Source organism: Tribolium madens, unplaced genomic scaffold (assembly GCF_015345945.1).
Source record: "Tribolium madens isolate multiple individuals breed KSU strain unplaced genomic scaffold, Tmad_KSU_1.1 Scaffold_2;HRSCAF=44;Tcas5.2_LGX, whole genome shotgun sequence".
Classification (NCBI taxonomy): Eukaryota; Metazoa; Arthropoda; class Insecta; order Coleoptera; family Tenebrionidae; genus Tribolium; species Tribolium madens.
The window spans coordinates 6,531,170-6,546,301 of record NW_025400995.1 but is presented as its reverse complement, the minus strand read 5'-3'; the positions used below and the strand labels follow the sequence as shown (position 1 = coordinate 6,546,301).

The 15,132-nt window shown below is 34.4% G+C and overlaps 1 protein-coding gene across 2 annotated transcripts; it reads left to right on the top strand.

The window, feature by feature from the left end:
* Window positions 1–690: 690 nt before the first annotated feature.
* Window positions 691–10,641, top strand: LOC123006408 (C2 domain-containing protein 5). 2 transcript variants are annotated; one of them, XM_044400861.1, is made up of 17 exons: window positions 691–1,180; window positions 1,226–1,547; window positions 1,600–1,942; window positions 2,018–4,053; window positions 4,185–4,199; window positions 4,418–4,573; window positions 4,621–4,789; window positions 4,838–5,021; window positions 5,159–5,394; window positions 5,443–5,776; window positions 5,828–5,929; window positions 5,982–6,288; window positions 6,337–6,408; window positions 6,462–6,601; window positions 6,648–6,773; window positions 6,825–6,971; window positions 10,294–10,641. In XM_044400861.1, the coding sequence occupies exons 1-17, from the start codon at window positions 1,004–1,006 to the stop codon at window positions 10,357–10,359; spliced, it is 4,932 nt and encodes a 1,643-aa protein (XP_044256796.1). In that variant the 5' UTR covers window positions 691–1,003; the 3' UTR covers window positions 10,360–10,641. The 2 variants fall into 2 exon arrangements, with proteins under 2 accessions (XP_044256796.1, XP_044256797.1); XM_044400862.1 differs by lacking the exon at window positions 4,185–4,199 and having other exon boundaries at window positions 693–1,180.
* Window positions 10,642–15,132: the final 4,491 nt, after the last annotated feature.

The following is a 15,132-nucleotide window of genomic DNA, read 5'->3' as shown; positions in this document are numbered from 1 at the left end:
AATTTAAATACATCGTTGTAGCTAGGCTGGGCGTAGACGTCTTTTAACAAGAGATTTTTCGAAAATCGTTCTCTAACTTTACAGAAAAATAAGTTTTTTTTATAAATTATTTAATTTCTCAAAACTATTATTGTGTTAGAAATTAATCTAACCAAGCCAAGCAGGGCCGCAGACCTGAATCTGTAGATCTATCTGTAAGTTTATCTACAGAACTGTAGCTGTAGATCTATCTGCAAATCTATCTACAGACCTGTATCTGTAGATTTATCTGCAACCTGTAACTGTAAATCTATCTGTCAATCTATCTATAGACCTGTAGCTGTATTTCTCACTTAAAAAATTTACACATATTCAAAATTTTACCGTCACCATTGCGTCTGTAGGGCATTTATACAATAACATTGTATAAAAGTTGCGTTTGCTTCTTTACTTGTTTACATATATCATTTTTGTATTTTCTCCCACTTTGTTGTTAAATATTTAATTTATAATCATGTTGACACAATATTTCTTACAATTACAAAAAAGTACTAAAGCAACTGATTTTCTTAAAACAAAATTTTTATTAATATTTTTTAAATAACCCTACAGAGTAGGCAAACACCACTCAAGCTAAAAATAAAAAGCAGACGTAAAGACATCATCAGATAGTTACTCAAACTGTCAATAAATCCCCGGTGTTAGTAAAACAAACTAAAACTAAATTTAATCAGAAATATCAACAAACTAAACAAAATAATTTAAATTTTGCGCCTAAAATTCCTTTCCTCTTTGCCCCTCACACACTTTGGCCCACAAACCCACGATTGACAAACCTGTCATCCCTCACCAACTAACCTCTAAAATCTAAAAATACCACCTAAGCATTGGCAAATAAGTGAAATCTTGGAAAATATGTAATTAACGACGTCATTTCTCAAATCACTGCTTTAGTTTACTTAAAAAAATGCTCCTTGTACTTAACCTCAAACTCGCTCAATTGTGATGAAACTGTGAGAAAATCATGCCTGGGAAAGTTAAAGTGAAAATAATATCGGGGCGGAACCTCCCTGTGATGGACAGGTCGAGTGACACCACTGATGCTTATGTCGAGATCAAATTAGGCAGTACGACGTACAAAACTGATGTTTGTCGCAAGTCGCTGCACCCCCATTGGAACTCGGAGTGGTACAGGTTTGAGGTATGTCGCCTAATTTGGTGGGACATGGGCTAACGTTGCTCGTAGGTCGACGATTCGGAACTTCAAGATGAACCCTTGCAGATTAGACTGATGGATCATGATACTTACTCAGCCAATGATGCTATAGGAAAAGTGTACTTAGATTTGAACCCTTTACTCCTACCAGCAACTGGTTTATTAGTCAGATATGGGTGGAATGGTGATGGTAATCATGAACACCCATCAAATTCAGTTATGTCTGGCTGGATACCAGTCTATGACACAATGCATGGTATCAGAGGAGAAGTTAATATCGTTGTTAAAGTAGAACTATTCTCGGATTTTAACCGATTCAGACAATCATCATGTGGAATCCAATTTTTTTGTTGTACACACCTGCTCGCTTTTTTTATAACCTCTACTGAACCCCCTCATTTCAGCCAAAGCCATCCCTCATGGATATTTTGCTCAAACAGTTCATGGTTTTGTCGAAGAGCTTATAGTCAACGACGATCCTGAATACCAATGGATTGATAAAATCCGTACTCCGCGAGCTTCTAACGAAGCCCGTCAGACCCTTTTTTTCAAGTTATCAGGAGAGTTGCAGCGAAAAATCGGCGTTAAGGCTTTAGATTTGGGCGGAAATGCCGTTATCGGTTATTGTCAGTGTTTCGACTTGGAGGGAGAGTCAGGAATTGTCGCTCGTGGGATCGGAACAGCAGTCACACTAGCCCGAGTAATGGACGCACCCCATCCCACCATCGCCTCAACACTGAATGAGGAGTAAGTATAGTAACAACGACATACTTAATCACTGAAACGTGGGAATAATATATTTTTTTATCCTGTTGCATGTAGGCGTGCACAGAGTTACTTAAAATTCCTTGGCTCCCAAGCAAGCTTCCGCCTTAGTTCCGATCCCGAACACAAATCCATGTTTCCACAACACTCATCACCCTTTATCGCACCCATCCCGACCCTTAATATAGACAACCCGAGATACAAACATTTACCGAAACATATATACCAGCCTGAGTTAAGATCGACACAATCTAATCCGACTTTGAACGAACCTATCCACCATACATCGGTTAGGACATTACTCAAACAAGAGGACATGAGAGGGACTCCCGGTTATGGTTTTAGTCAAAAATTTAGAAATTTCAAATACTCCTCACAGAGTATGTTATCTAAAAAAATGACAGCGTTAAAAGCGAGATTGGGAGACTCAGGGATCGGGGAGGAAATTGACCAGGAGAATGTCACAGCACCCGAAAAAAAGAGATACTTGAAATTCAAAAGAACAATAAGTGACTCTAGTGTTATGGCGGAAGTGTTAGCACGGTCAGTGATACACGCTCACAACAGTCTGACATGTATTTTAGAAACACAAGATTCAGTTTCTTCAGAAAGTGCAGATGTAGAGATAAATAATGAAATAGAAACAGTTTCGGTTTTAGAAAAAACCGCGTCTGAGCCATTACTTAGCGTCCAAGACCCTTTAGAGTCACACTCGAGTATTGTTTCTTCGTCAAGTTCACCGTCGTTAAGTTCGGAAGATGACGAAGATAATTCAGATTCGAAATATATCAATTTTGAGACAGTTAGTAACATCATTAAGAATGTTGAACTATTAGAACAAAATAATACAGTTGCCAAAAGCTATATTAAACAAATGTCTTTATCGACGTTGTCTTTAGATGAGGAAGAAAGTGAAGAAACAATTAACCCTTTTTTATTTCCGGATGTTTCGAAACAGGACAACATCGCGGAAGATATTCCCGAGAATTATTTGGAAGATTCGCGGGCGCCGATTGCTAAAATTGAAACTGATGAAGAATCGGATGGCAAAGATTCGATTCATGAGATGGATTTAACTGACTTTAATTCAAAAAGTATACTTCCACCAGTGCACATCTCTGGTGACATCAAACATAAGGGCCTATTTAAAACCGCCATGCAGACAATTCTTCTAGAGAAAGTTAACATAATAGGAACCTATACACCACCAATGTCCCCGTCTTCAATAGCAACAAAATCAAGTGCCTTTAGTGTTTTTTCACCCACTTCTTCATTAAGTTCCGTCCAATTAAACAAATTGCCGCGATCTTCTACTGCTATATCTCTAGATGATTGCTCTTATAAGCGCGAAACTGTCCTCGGCGCACCCTTTACATCGATGTATAACATACGAAGGCAATCAAACCCATGTCTGTTTAGTAAAACAGAACTTAAGTCGAGTTGCTTTTCTGACAGTGCGTTAGATAAAGCCAAAGTGTTAAATTCAAATGAACAGTTGAGAAAAAAGAGATTCAGTTTTTTACATTTGAGTCGGAGGAAATCGCACGATCCTGAGTCGAATTTAAAGAAAGTCAAAAGTGACGAGTTACATAAAAAAAGATTCTCGTTTTTGCACCGGTCGCGTAAGAGTTCCGAAAGTGAGGATAAAAGCAGTAAAAAAAGTGACGATCCTGTTAAGAAGCATGGGTTATTGGGTACGGCCCTAGGAAATGTTGTTATGGAAACGGTTCAGGATATTTTAGCCACGTCTCAGGTTGATAAAACTCAAAAAAAAGATAATAAATGTCCCGTTTTCCCTTCCTCGTCTATATTAACTTGTACTAATGACAATAATGTAACCGAGGAGTCTGACACTGCCTTAGCTGTCAATACAGAAATTGATCGAGGCATTAGCGTTAGCAATAATATGCATGCAAGCTTAACCCCTTCTCTTAGGCATAATAGTTCACCAATCCCGGAACATCTACCTGAACCAGGCCACCATCGAGCCGAATCATTTGGGACAAAAATGGTACAATCTCCTGCGAAACTAAACAGCGTACCTTGTATCTACCGGCGATCGTCCGATTCTGATCTGAGCATCACACCAAAAGGTGAATTGATTTTGTTTTAACCAATTTCAAGTCACTATAATAATTAGAGTCAGTCGAAATAAAAACCCCACGATTTAGAAATCATTTTAAAGCATTTTTTTCTTTTCTTGGTTGATTATTTCTTACCATAGGATTCTATAGGAAAAGTGAGTATAATGCGCTTGCCAGAAATAACTGTTGCATTGACTTTACTGTTTAATGTTTCACAACTGGGGTCACTAACATGCTCATTTTCAATTTCAAAAGACATTAATCATTTTATGTGGCAACGTTAGACTAGACATTCATTCTTTAACCTATCTTTAATCAATGTGGTGTAAAAACTTAACCACTCAAGCACTTATTTGTCGTAAACCTTGCCCAGGGAACAGTTTAACTGGAAGTGACAGATCAACAGCCAACGGACATTTATTTAAAAGCAACTTCTTAAGAGCCACAGTCCCTCAAGAAAACTTTGACATGCTCGAATACCCGTTTCTAACAATGACCAAGTATCCTCAAGGTTTCATCACACAATTGGGTAAAACAGAAACTTGTAATCAATCAATCATAATTATTGTTTTTAAGGAGGTGCAGTCAGTGCACGTTCGGTGAAATTACTAGAAAGGATATCAAATCTTGAAGAACCCGAATCTAGGGATACTTGGTGGTCAGAAATCCGGATGGAAATTCGGTCGCACGCTAGAGCTTTGAATTGCAACGCAGTATTGGGCTATTCGGAGACTACAAGTATTTGGTAATCAGACTCGTAATTATGAGGACAAAAATAACGAAAAAATTTTAGCGAGGATGTTTGTGTTTTGAGTGCGAGCGGCACTGCTGCAGTTATAGGTTTCCAATACACGGGCGAAATGGGTGATAGCATCGGGGGACTCCCCTTAATTACGCGCCAGCATAACAAGGACTTATTAAGCACGTCTTTGGATCGGAGCGACTTCGAAAAAGAGCACAAAAAGTCACTAGAGAACGTAATACACTTTTTGGCCGAGTCCACTTCCACGCGATTTTTTTTAACAAATGTTAAGTTTTTCCAATTTATGATATCGCGTGGAAGTTGATAAAGCCACAATCCTTCGATTGTTCTAAAATAAAAATTGTTTTATAGAAAAAAGTGTTACCAGAAAGTCCAGAACGCGATATTGTTTCTGGACATCTTACCCCATCTTGCGCTTTGTGTCACTTACCCTACAATAGCAATAATGTTCCAATTAGAGCAACAGTTTTAAAATGTGGGATTTGTCGGAGTGGGAAGGTCCCCGATGTCTTGATTACAACAATTGAACTGCCTGATGGGGCACCAACCATAGGGCGGGGTTGTTTCATACAGTCATTTGTTTGTAGGTATGTACACAAATAGTAACATTAGTTTTTTCTACTAGTTTCTTTCAGACAATTAAAAGATTTGAGGGGTGAGTCGAATGCGAAAGAAATTTCCGACGGTTTGCCCTTTCTAGAGTACGAATTGCACCGCCTACTTATCAATAAATTGAAAATAAAAGGAATGAACGGAATTTTCGGCCTTAAAATTCGAATTTCAATCGGCGAAAAAACACTAGTGGGACTTGCAACCGGCACTGCTGTTTTTCTCACACCTTTACCCACACCAGTATTACCAAAACTAGTATCGGATCGTTCTTCCGACGAAAAAAAATTAGCAGACTTACAAAAACTTTTGAATGAAACTGTGAAAAAAAATAGAGAGATTTATCAATTGAAAAGTAATGTAAGTCAGTCAATTTCCTGGTTTTCAAAATATTGACAATTGAATGCGTAGGATGAGTGTCAGAACGGCCGAGTTATGTCAGATGACGACTCCGAAGAAGAACAAACATCTATTGACTTATCATTGGGCAATAAAGATTGCTGCGTTCTTGAAGTAACACTATTTAATAAATTAAGTCACTCGAATACAGTTTTGTTTTTGTCAGGTTGACGACCCTGAAGACGCGGATGTTGTAAATATGTTAATGGAGCAACGCCCCCCTGAAGGCTTCCATGTAGTCAATACCGAATTTGTCCCCGGTTTAGAAGAACTAGAAATCGTTAAAAACCTCCAAATGTTCACACAAATCTACCGAGCGAAATTTCAACCCCCTTACAGTTTCGACGTCCACTTACACCGATTACTCCAAAGTGTATATTTTAAATTACGCAGAATGGTACCTTGCGCCTTGTGCGACCTGCAATTTCGTGTCGATTTACCCGAAACAGATGAAATTCAATTATGTGTATTAGGTAGTATTCGATTGTTCGTAAATTACGACTACTGATGATTTGTTAAAGGGATGGCTTTGGGATTGGGCGATCCCCAAAAAATGAGATTCAAACGAAAAAATACCGTCACGAAACGATACGGTTAGGTAGTGTTTCAATTGTTTTCATTTAGATTTGATTTTGTCTTTTTTTAGAAGACGACATGATTTTCAATTTGGAGGAGGATCAAATACCTGAAAATAGTGTCACTCAGACACACTTAAATACTCACAGCATGCGACTACGGCAAAAGTCTCCATCAAGAAACAGGATTCAGACTGTGAAACAGAGACATGTAGTTAAAACAAAAATGTATTCTTCTTATTATTTAAATGTTTCAGATGCCGTATAAAGAGCGACACGGGGTTGATATTACTCCACTATCTTATGTACCTGGTGGCAAAATAGAGCATTATTTAGGAAATTTGAATTTCTTTTTTATTAGAGAAACAACATCGATTCGAGAAGTTAGTCATTAAAAATTTTAACAGATCAAATTCAATTTATTAATGTTATAGGAGGGTGGATTGAGTGGTTTCATCCACAGTTTTGTAACCGAAGTGTTGGCAATTGTTCGCGCACATGTTACAGCTTTAGGTGGGAACGCAATGGTGGCTTATTTCATGACAGAATGTGTTTTAAATCATAATCTTCACAAAAATCAAGTAAGTACTTTTTGTGTTACAACAATGGACTCAAAAGATGCAAATTGCGTATTGTCTAATTCAAGTATATGTTTGTTTAGGGTACTTTGACTCGATCTTTGCTGTGTTATGTGATTGACTTTACGATTTCAAGAAGACCCGACATGTGGCGCCACCACAACTAACGATTAACGAAACCTCAACTATTTATACAATGTTTCAATTTTTCTGTTATTTATTTAATTTGCAAGAAGTTCAAAAGCGAAACTATTTAATTTCATAATTGGGTAATAATGTTTGCAGATATCTATATTTTTCTGAAGAAAAAAAAAACAATCTACTTTTCCCGTGACACCGCATATTTACATATTTTATCAAGTGTTACTACTAGTAAGACCCCGTCAACACACAACACTTTTTAAGAATTTTACTCTGTATTTAAAAAAGCAAGTGTTTCAAGGATTTAAAAAAAGTAACATTTTTAACGATTTTGTCCGGTTTTTAGGTACTTTTTTTTATAAAAATCCAAATTTTAAGAATTTTGTCCTGTTTTTAAGAAATATAAAATTTGATTTCACTTTACTTGATACAAAGTACAGTGTAAATGGTTCTTACAATGAGAAAAACAGCAGCATAGTCACCGCAGAGAAGTTTTTTTTCATAAAAAGATTTTTTTAAACTTACTTATTTTACAAATGAAAAACTTGAGGTTATTCACTAATTTTTAATAAAAACAAACAAGCAACTCTGGCAATAATTATCAAACATTCTTCGTTCTTCCTCATAAGTTACGGTCATTTCGATTGGATTATCTTTCGGGCAATACACGACTAAAATTAATGAAACAAGAGAAATGTGAACCATGCTGTAGATAAGTGAGTTTACACACTTTTACCGTTCATTTTCGATTGTTTGCTGTTGATTGTAGTTCAACAGAAAAAAAAATGGCTAAGATCACAGAGCAGTAAAGGATACGCGCTTGTTTTAAAATACGCAGCCGTTTTTGCTAGTTCCTTTTCACCTCGCTTCAAGTGCAAATCACAGGTTCATAAGAAAAAACAAATTTCTTCATTTGAAATGCTACAAACTGTAGATATTCCATTATCCTCTTTCAAATTTATGTTGCCTTCCATTTATATAACCGAAATATTTTTTAATAATGTTTTTTAATAAGAGAGATATTAACCTGCAAAGCTTTAGCTTTAGCATCACCTAGTATACACGGAATTATTAATGAACTATTTCCTAGTGAATTTTCAAATATGTTAATGATAGCTGCTCCATTTGATTTTAGTACTTTCAATATTCATTGTCCCAATCTAGGTATTTTCAAACAACTGAAAACTTTATTAAACAAACTAGCTTTAATATCGTCTCTGGAATGACTTTTTTAGACTTTATATACAGGTGTGCCAGAACTCGCGCCCCAGAGAAAAATGCCATGTGAGGAACATGTAAAAAATGTTAAAAAAAAATCTACCTATAAAAAGTTAACAGAGTTTAAATTTTGCACTTTTGACTCTTATTTATTTTTATTGGAAAAATAATTTCCGAAGTCTTTTTGCTACAGGCTATTAGAAGAGGAAACAAGGAAGCTGTATCCTAAATTGTATCTCTGTTTAATATTATTTTTGGCTTTTATTGGCAAAATTTTTGTACCTTTAGTAATTACTAATTAATTATAAAAAAACATATACAAGATGATCACTATCATTAAATAGACATAAAAAAAATTCAAACGTCAAAAAATAAATGTCAAAATTTTTTGACATACTTTTTTTTAAACATTTTTTCCATGTTCCTAGTATTTTATCTTACTTGAAATTTTTCTCTAGGGCGCGAGTTCTGACACATCCTGTAGTTGTGAAACTAATTTAAAAACATGGTAGAATCCTTGAAATATTTGTTTTTTGAATATACCTTTAAAAACAGCTAATCCTTAAATTTTAACTGTTTTTCAGAAGGTAATTTTTTTGCCGAAATTGAATTTTATATTTCTTAAAAATAGGGCAGAATTCTTAAAATTTTAACTTTTTTAATAAAGGTACCGAAAAACAGGGCAAAATCGTTAAAAATGTAACTTTTTTAATTCCTTGAAATATTGAATTATACGAATATATCTTTAAAAACAGGGTAGAATTCTTAAAAAAAAAAGTGTTGTGTGCTGACGGGGCCTTACTAGTAGTCGTGGAGAGAGAAACAACTTCTCTCGACGCTAGTGGTAGTGTTTACTGGATTAAGCTCGAGTTTGTAAAACTGCTCAGTTGTAATGAGTCAAATATAAATTTATGAAACAACACATGGGAATAAAGGTATTTAGAGTGTTAGGTAATAAAACTTTTCCCTGCGTAGGAAGGAAAATTTGGCGGTATTCCAATCTTTTTAAAAAAAATTGGCAGTAGTGCCGCGAAAAATCTCATTTTCAAGTTGACATTATGATAAATGAAGAGTGTATTTTACTTAAAACAGGTATTTTATTTCAATATCAAGAGCTGTCTTCAATGTATTTTTTACAAGACTATCGTGTTACAACACACAATTTTTATTTAATCGGGAAATACCGAAGTTTTAATTAGAAAAGGGAAGTGGCGACTTGTTGAGTCGTACGAAATTTTCCTAACTCGATCTCCCACGGTTGCAGTTCCATTACATCGAAGCTTTCAGGAAAATAACAATTTGCGTAATGACAAAGTCCGTATTTTTGAGTTATTTATTTAATTTTCTATTAGTCTCTGGGTGTTATATACATACAATATGAACATAATTCATACGTTTGTCTCCCTAATGACAATGAAATTATGACGCGATCAATAGATACGTTTGCGTCTTTTTCCGAATATTCATGAGGCATTTCAATTGCGCCAATAATTTAAAACGAATAAAATTATGACATTTGTCGCGTGATTTGTCACAACGGATACTGCTGCACTAAAATCCGGAAATAACCGATTACGCGTATTAATATCTCAAATTTTTACATTTTTAGGTTACTGTGAAAAAGTATTTTCAAGTTGGAAAACAACCTCAGAGCCAACTTGAAATTGCTTTTAAGATTAAATTTACAACAAAATTACTTACCACAATTAACACATCTACAACTAATTACCATAACACAGCAAGATTTACGGTTTCAAACCTTCATTGTCTACAGAAATAAATCTTTTCAAATATTTATTTTGTATTTTTAATTACATTGCATGTGTGTCAAAAATCTGACCATGAAAAAAACTAAACATTTATTCGAACACAAAGAAGTTTAGTTAAATCTTGTAGCTCATTCGGACGTGAAAAAGAAATTTTTGGTGTCGTTTCAAATTAAATTTGATTAAAAAATTCGTTTCAGGGTCAATGCCTTATTAACGTCGGAGGGGATGTAGTTTTCGTTTCGTACTTCAAGGAAGAGCCCTAAACCCTTGTTTGCGACTTATCACTTTCTGTCTCAATAGCCGCTCAATTTATCACTCACTTCTAGTATATTTGTCATTTAGAATATAGTTTGTTTCAGGAGAGTTGTTGATTTTTGTGAATAAACTCGCCTTATTTTTGTGATGCTTGGAATTGTGATTGATTGTTGAAACGTTTAAGAGTTTCTCTAGTAATCACAATTTCTTAGCAAATATTGTCCCTGAACATGACAAATACGAACCTGATTGTATTTCGGAAAATTGTTAAATAAAAGTCATCTTATTTATTTGATTTTTATTATCTGAGAACCCTTTAGGAGACAAAAGATGATACGATTTTAATGATAGCAAGGAATTGGGTGAGTAGCTAAGTTTATGTGATTTACGTAAACATTCAAGGCTTCTGTTTATTATGCCTATTATCGATTACACTCATAATGTATGTTGTTGTAAGGTAAATATTTGTAGCTTAAAATAGTTTTTTGAAATAATAGTCAGCCGAATACTTATAAATATACTGTTATTAATTTAATTACAATAATACTGTTTTATTCGGTCACAAGAATTCCTAGTTCACTCAAATCATATCGTTGCAAGTAACGAAACATTAATTTATTGAAACAAGTCGGTAGAGAAGAAGCGTTATTGGCTGAGGATAGCGCGTCTTATAAACCGAAAGGTCTCCCGAAGCGGAGAAAGACATGGTCGACATCTTGCCTTTTCGTGTTAGGGTTCACATTTCTTCCAACCAGTCTCCTGTCTGTAACAAAACCATTTTTCAATACAACACACTAATCCCGCGTTTCCAGTCTTCATAAATATTCAATAAGGTTTAATGGATAAGCGCATGTAATGCGATATTTTTCAGTGTTGTTCATTTTTTATTTTATTTTTTCAAAGTGAGCTAAAATATACCTACATGGTTCATCCTGAATGACATTATCGCTGACAGCTTGTTCGAGGGCAGAGCATAGGTGTCGTACAGAAGAAGACGCTTCTAGGGCATCATTCGGAGGACAACTGATGTAATATGCCGTCGTGGAAGCGTTGATCAGAAACACAGCAACCGCTCCAAAAACAATAGCCACGAACGTGTATTGTTGCATTCTGAAAAACACCACTAATCTACTTCGATTTAAAATGTAAATAATCATTCTAAATACGGCCAACATCACGTTTTTGTTGTTCCGTTACCGTCACGTAAAACAAATTCGCATCATCTGTAAACAGAAATGGCACGGACGGTCCCAATTTTAAAAATTTTCAAATTAGATTTTTTCTCGAAACGCGAAACGAACTTTTGGAAAAAACAAAAACTTCGTTAAAAGCCACAAACTTAACTCATTTCTTTTGTTTGTTAACTTTGGCTTTAATGAAAGCGCGTAATGAAAAATTTTACCACTTGATGCGTCGCACACACAAAAAAATTGCCGAATTCGGAGGACCACTTACTTGGAAGTGAGGAACTACCACTGGAAATTTCAGGGTTAATGTGCCGTTTGGACGAGATGAGATCTCTTTTATATATTACGGCCGCCAAGCGCCTACGTTTCTTTGCGCTTTCCCACCCCTGGTGTTATCACCACTTGCGCATCATCATGTTTTCATAAACCCATTATTCTTTTAACAATCTTTGACGTGATGGCACCCATCATCTGCTAATTGATACAGTATGGGCCCCGCGATTATGCTGACTTATATCAAAGATAATTCAATCACCAGCCACTACAGAAGAACATACCACATTGCTAATTACATGAAATCTATTTGTTTGCAAACAATGAGACACCCTCTTTGCCACTTCAAGACCTGCATTTCGATTAATCACAAACTAGTAAAAGACCAATCGGAGCTCTCGGGTAAATTTACTTAATTGTCTCCAAGTTTTTACAAATCAAGCGTGTATGTTACATACATACATGTCTTATTTTTCAAAGTTTCAGATTCAAATCTCACTACTTTTGTGTCGTATTTTAATTTTTGGAATCTGAAAAGTTTTTAAAACCGTATGATTCTACAAAAAAAAAACATTTTGGGTGAAGCTATAAAAAATTATACATACATATTATTTAGGTGACTTTAGATAAATGTTTTTTTTTCTAAAGAATGCTACGTAGGTAGCAAGAGGAAAAGGAAAAAGGAGAAATTCAAAAAAATAAAAATCTCAAACAGCAGGTTTTATTGTAATATTTATTTCCAGAAAACAAAGAGTTTTAATTATTTAAAGCAAAAAGAGTACAATTTTAAAATAACGCATATCTCAAACCTGGCTAATTATTAATAATGATTAATTGGATTGTAATTGTGTAGGTAATGTTATTAAGTACTTATACAAATATTTAAGAATCTTTTTGGTAGTCAGTTTGTAGAAAAATGAAAAAACACTATTTATTAAGGCTGATTTTTTATTTCATTCGGAAAATTTTTGAAAACATAAGAAAGATCTTCGGACTCTTCTACTTATTAGAAAACACTGTGTTTATTAAGAAAATATCGCTGGTCGCTCCGCACCAGATAAAAAATATAGTTTAAATTAAATTTAAGAATTAAGTTATTGTGTATTATTGGAATTGCCAACGCTAAATTACTCTCAAATTAAATTTTATGTTGCTTTTTGTAAATTTTATTTAAAATTTGGTGTAAGTATTTTAAAGCTGTTTTAGGCGAAATTGACATATTGTGTTACTAGGTTCCTGTTGCTTGAGTGAAACTTCCCAAGTTTGGCTATTGTCCATCCAAATCGTGGCAAGAAGGGCAAATTCCGTACACAAATGAATTAGATCTTAGATATACCCATACAAATGCACAAATACTGCAATGAAATCCTAGATTAGCTACCTAAGTGTTTACTATCAAGTTATTTTAGTCTTTGTGTTTAAAATTGCCAGTTTCGTCAAGGCCGCCAAATTCGGGACAAAATTAGACAGCTAATTTAGAATTATTAAAGGAAGTTCGAAATTACAATTAAGTCTAATGAACCACAAAAATGGAAATAAAGTATTGATAAATGAAAATTCGAAATATTTGTCCCGCAGTCCTTATTAATTAATGAAATAAATTGAGAAATAATTTTATTGTTTCAGAATCATTTTATTGTCGTAGTAACAACTTAGAAGCAATAAATGGAAATAAAGGATGCAATAAATATTGTAATATATTCGATAATGCATGTCAATGTTACAGAATATAAATTGCTTTTTTCTTGGTTTATTAATGTATATTTTCTTAAAGCTTGTTTTTTTTTGTTGTCTCTACCACAGAAAAAGTTTGTTATGATTTAAGCTAATAGAAGAATGAGCCTTACAAAGGGTCATGTTTCCTTTTGATGGAATCCATATAATAGTATCCGACTTCAAAGTCCATTCCTAATTTGTTCTTAGCACAGCGTGTGTATAGCTTAAAGGAGGTCCAGAACTTAATTGAATCCCGACTAGGTCAGCTAATCTTCAAAGACGGTGTAAACATACCATTATTGGCTGTTAAATACAGCGTGTGTTAAAATAACTGATATAGATATCCACATATTTATAAAGTCGGTAGTAGCAGTCTTGGAGTGACATAACTAAAAATTAAGAGCAAAATCGATACATGAAAGTTAATCAACGTAAAGTATCAATATTTGTTAATAAATTAAACAATTATGTTGACAGAAAGCTTTATTATGTTCGCTTTAATAAAGTGATATAGGTCTCAGGTCCAGGTAATCAATATCACTCAATATTTTTTAATGGCGGCCGTAAAATAACAAAAAGGTTTTTTCGGCTGCAAGGTTGGGCCAGCTTAGGTTCTCCTCTGACGTAAAGAATCAGTGGCAGGGCCAATTTAAATAATACAAAGTCTCGCTTCGAATACCTAATTGAACTCTCTAAGCGATAAACAACAATTATTTACTAATAGACGTACAGATGCTCGCAGGTTGATCCCTTCGTTTATTTGGTATTCGAGCCACATTTACATCCTTTTTTGAGAAGGCGTTGCGTCTCAAGACTCGCTCTTGATTATTAGTCACTTGGACAGACCTTTGGAGCAAGATTAAAGTCCAAAAGGCTACGATGTTTCAAAGAAAAGTAGTTGGTCAGTTCGCTAACAATCGGACAAGTACTTTAGAAGGCCTGCTTACGAAGAAGAGGTCAGAAGTCAGAAACAATGACAGCATTTGCATGCGCGTACAAAGACCGGAAAGTATTATACATAACGATAGAATTATAAATTCTATTAAATATGAAGTTTACTATAACTCTGAAAGTGGTTGCTTAAACAAACAAATTTTTGTTGTACACCATTATCTACTTAGAAAAGATCCATATGTTCATGACACCGTATTACAGCTTGATTTATTTTATCATAGCGTTTTACTGGAATTACTCTTAAATGCAGTGGTGTAGTGAGACATGGACGAGCCCGTATGTTCGTGATATTACTACTTATCAAAAACTAATCAAATAAAAAATATAACAATTATAAAATTGTAATATGAAAATTGAATTCCCGCTAAATGTTTTTAATATTTAAGGACCATTTACATAAATAAATCTTAATGCCAAAGTTTAGTTTACTTTTATAGTAATCATTATTGAAATCAAAGTACCCATTGTTTTTTTTTTTAATTAAGCAACTTACATAAGTAACAAATTATTTTAAATGATGAACGTACAAATTTCAACAAACTGATTATGATTTATATCGTAAAATAAAATAACTGAAAAATTGCAAACATAAGAATATTAAAAAAATAAAGCTGAATTAGAGCAAATGAAAGGCCCGGCACGGGCCCATGA

What these genes read in the sequence shown, in the direction of transcription:
- LOC123006408 (XM_044400861.1), top strand. Translation starts at nt 1,004, where the DNA reads ATGCCTGGGAAAGTTAAAGTGAAAATAATATCGGGGCGGAACCTCCCT. An exon ending in GCCTCAACACTGAATGAGGA is followed by an intron (nt 1,943 to 2,017) that starts GTAAGTATAGTA and finishes TGTTGCATGTAG; the next exon opens with GCGTGCACAGAGTTACTTAA. An exon ending in AGACTGTGAAACAGAGACAT is followed by an intron (nt 6,602 to 6,647) that starts GTAGTTAAAACA and finishes TAAATGTTTCAG; the next exon opens with ATGCCGTATAAAGAGCGACA.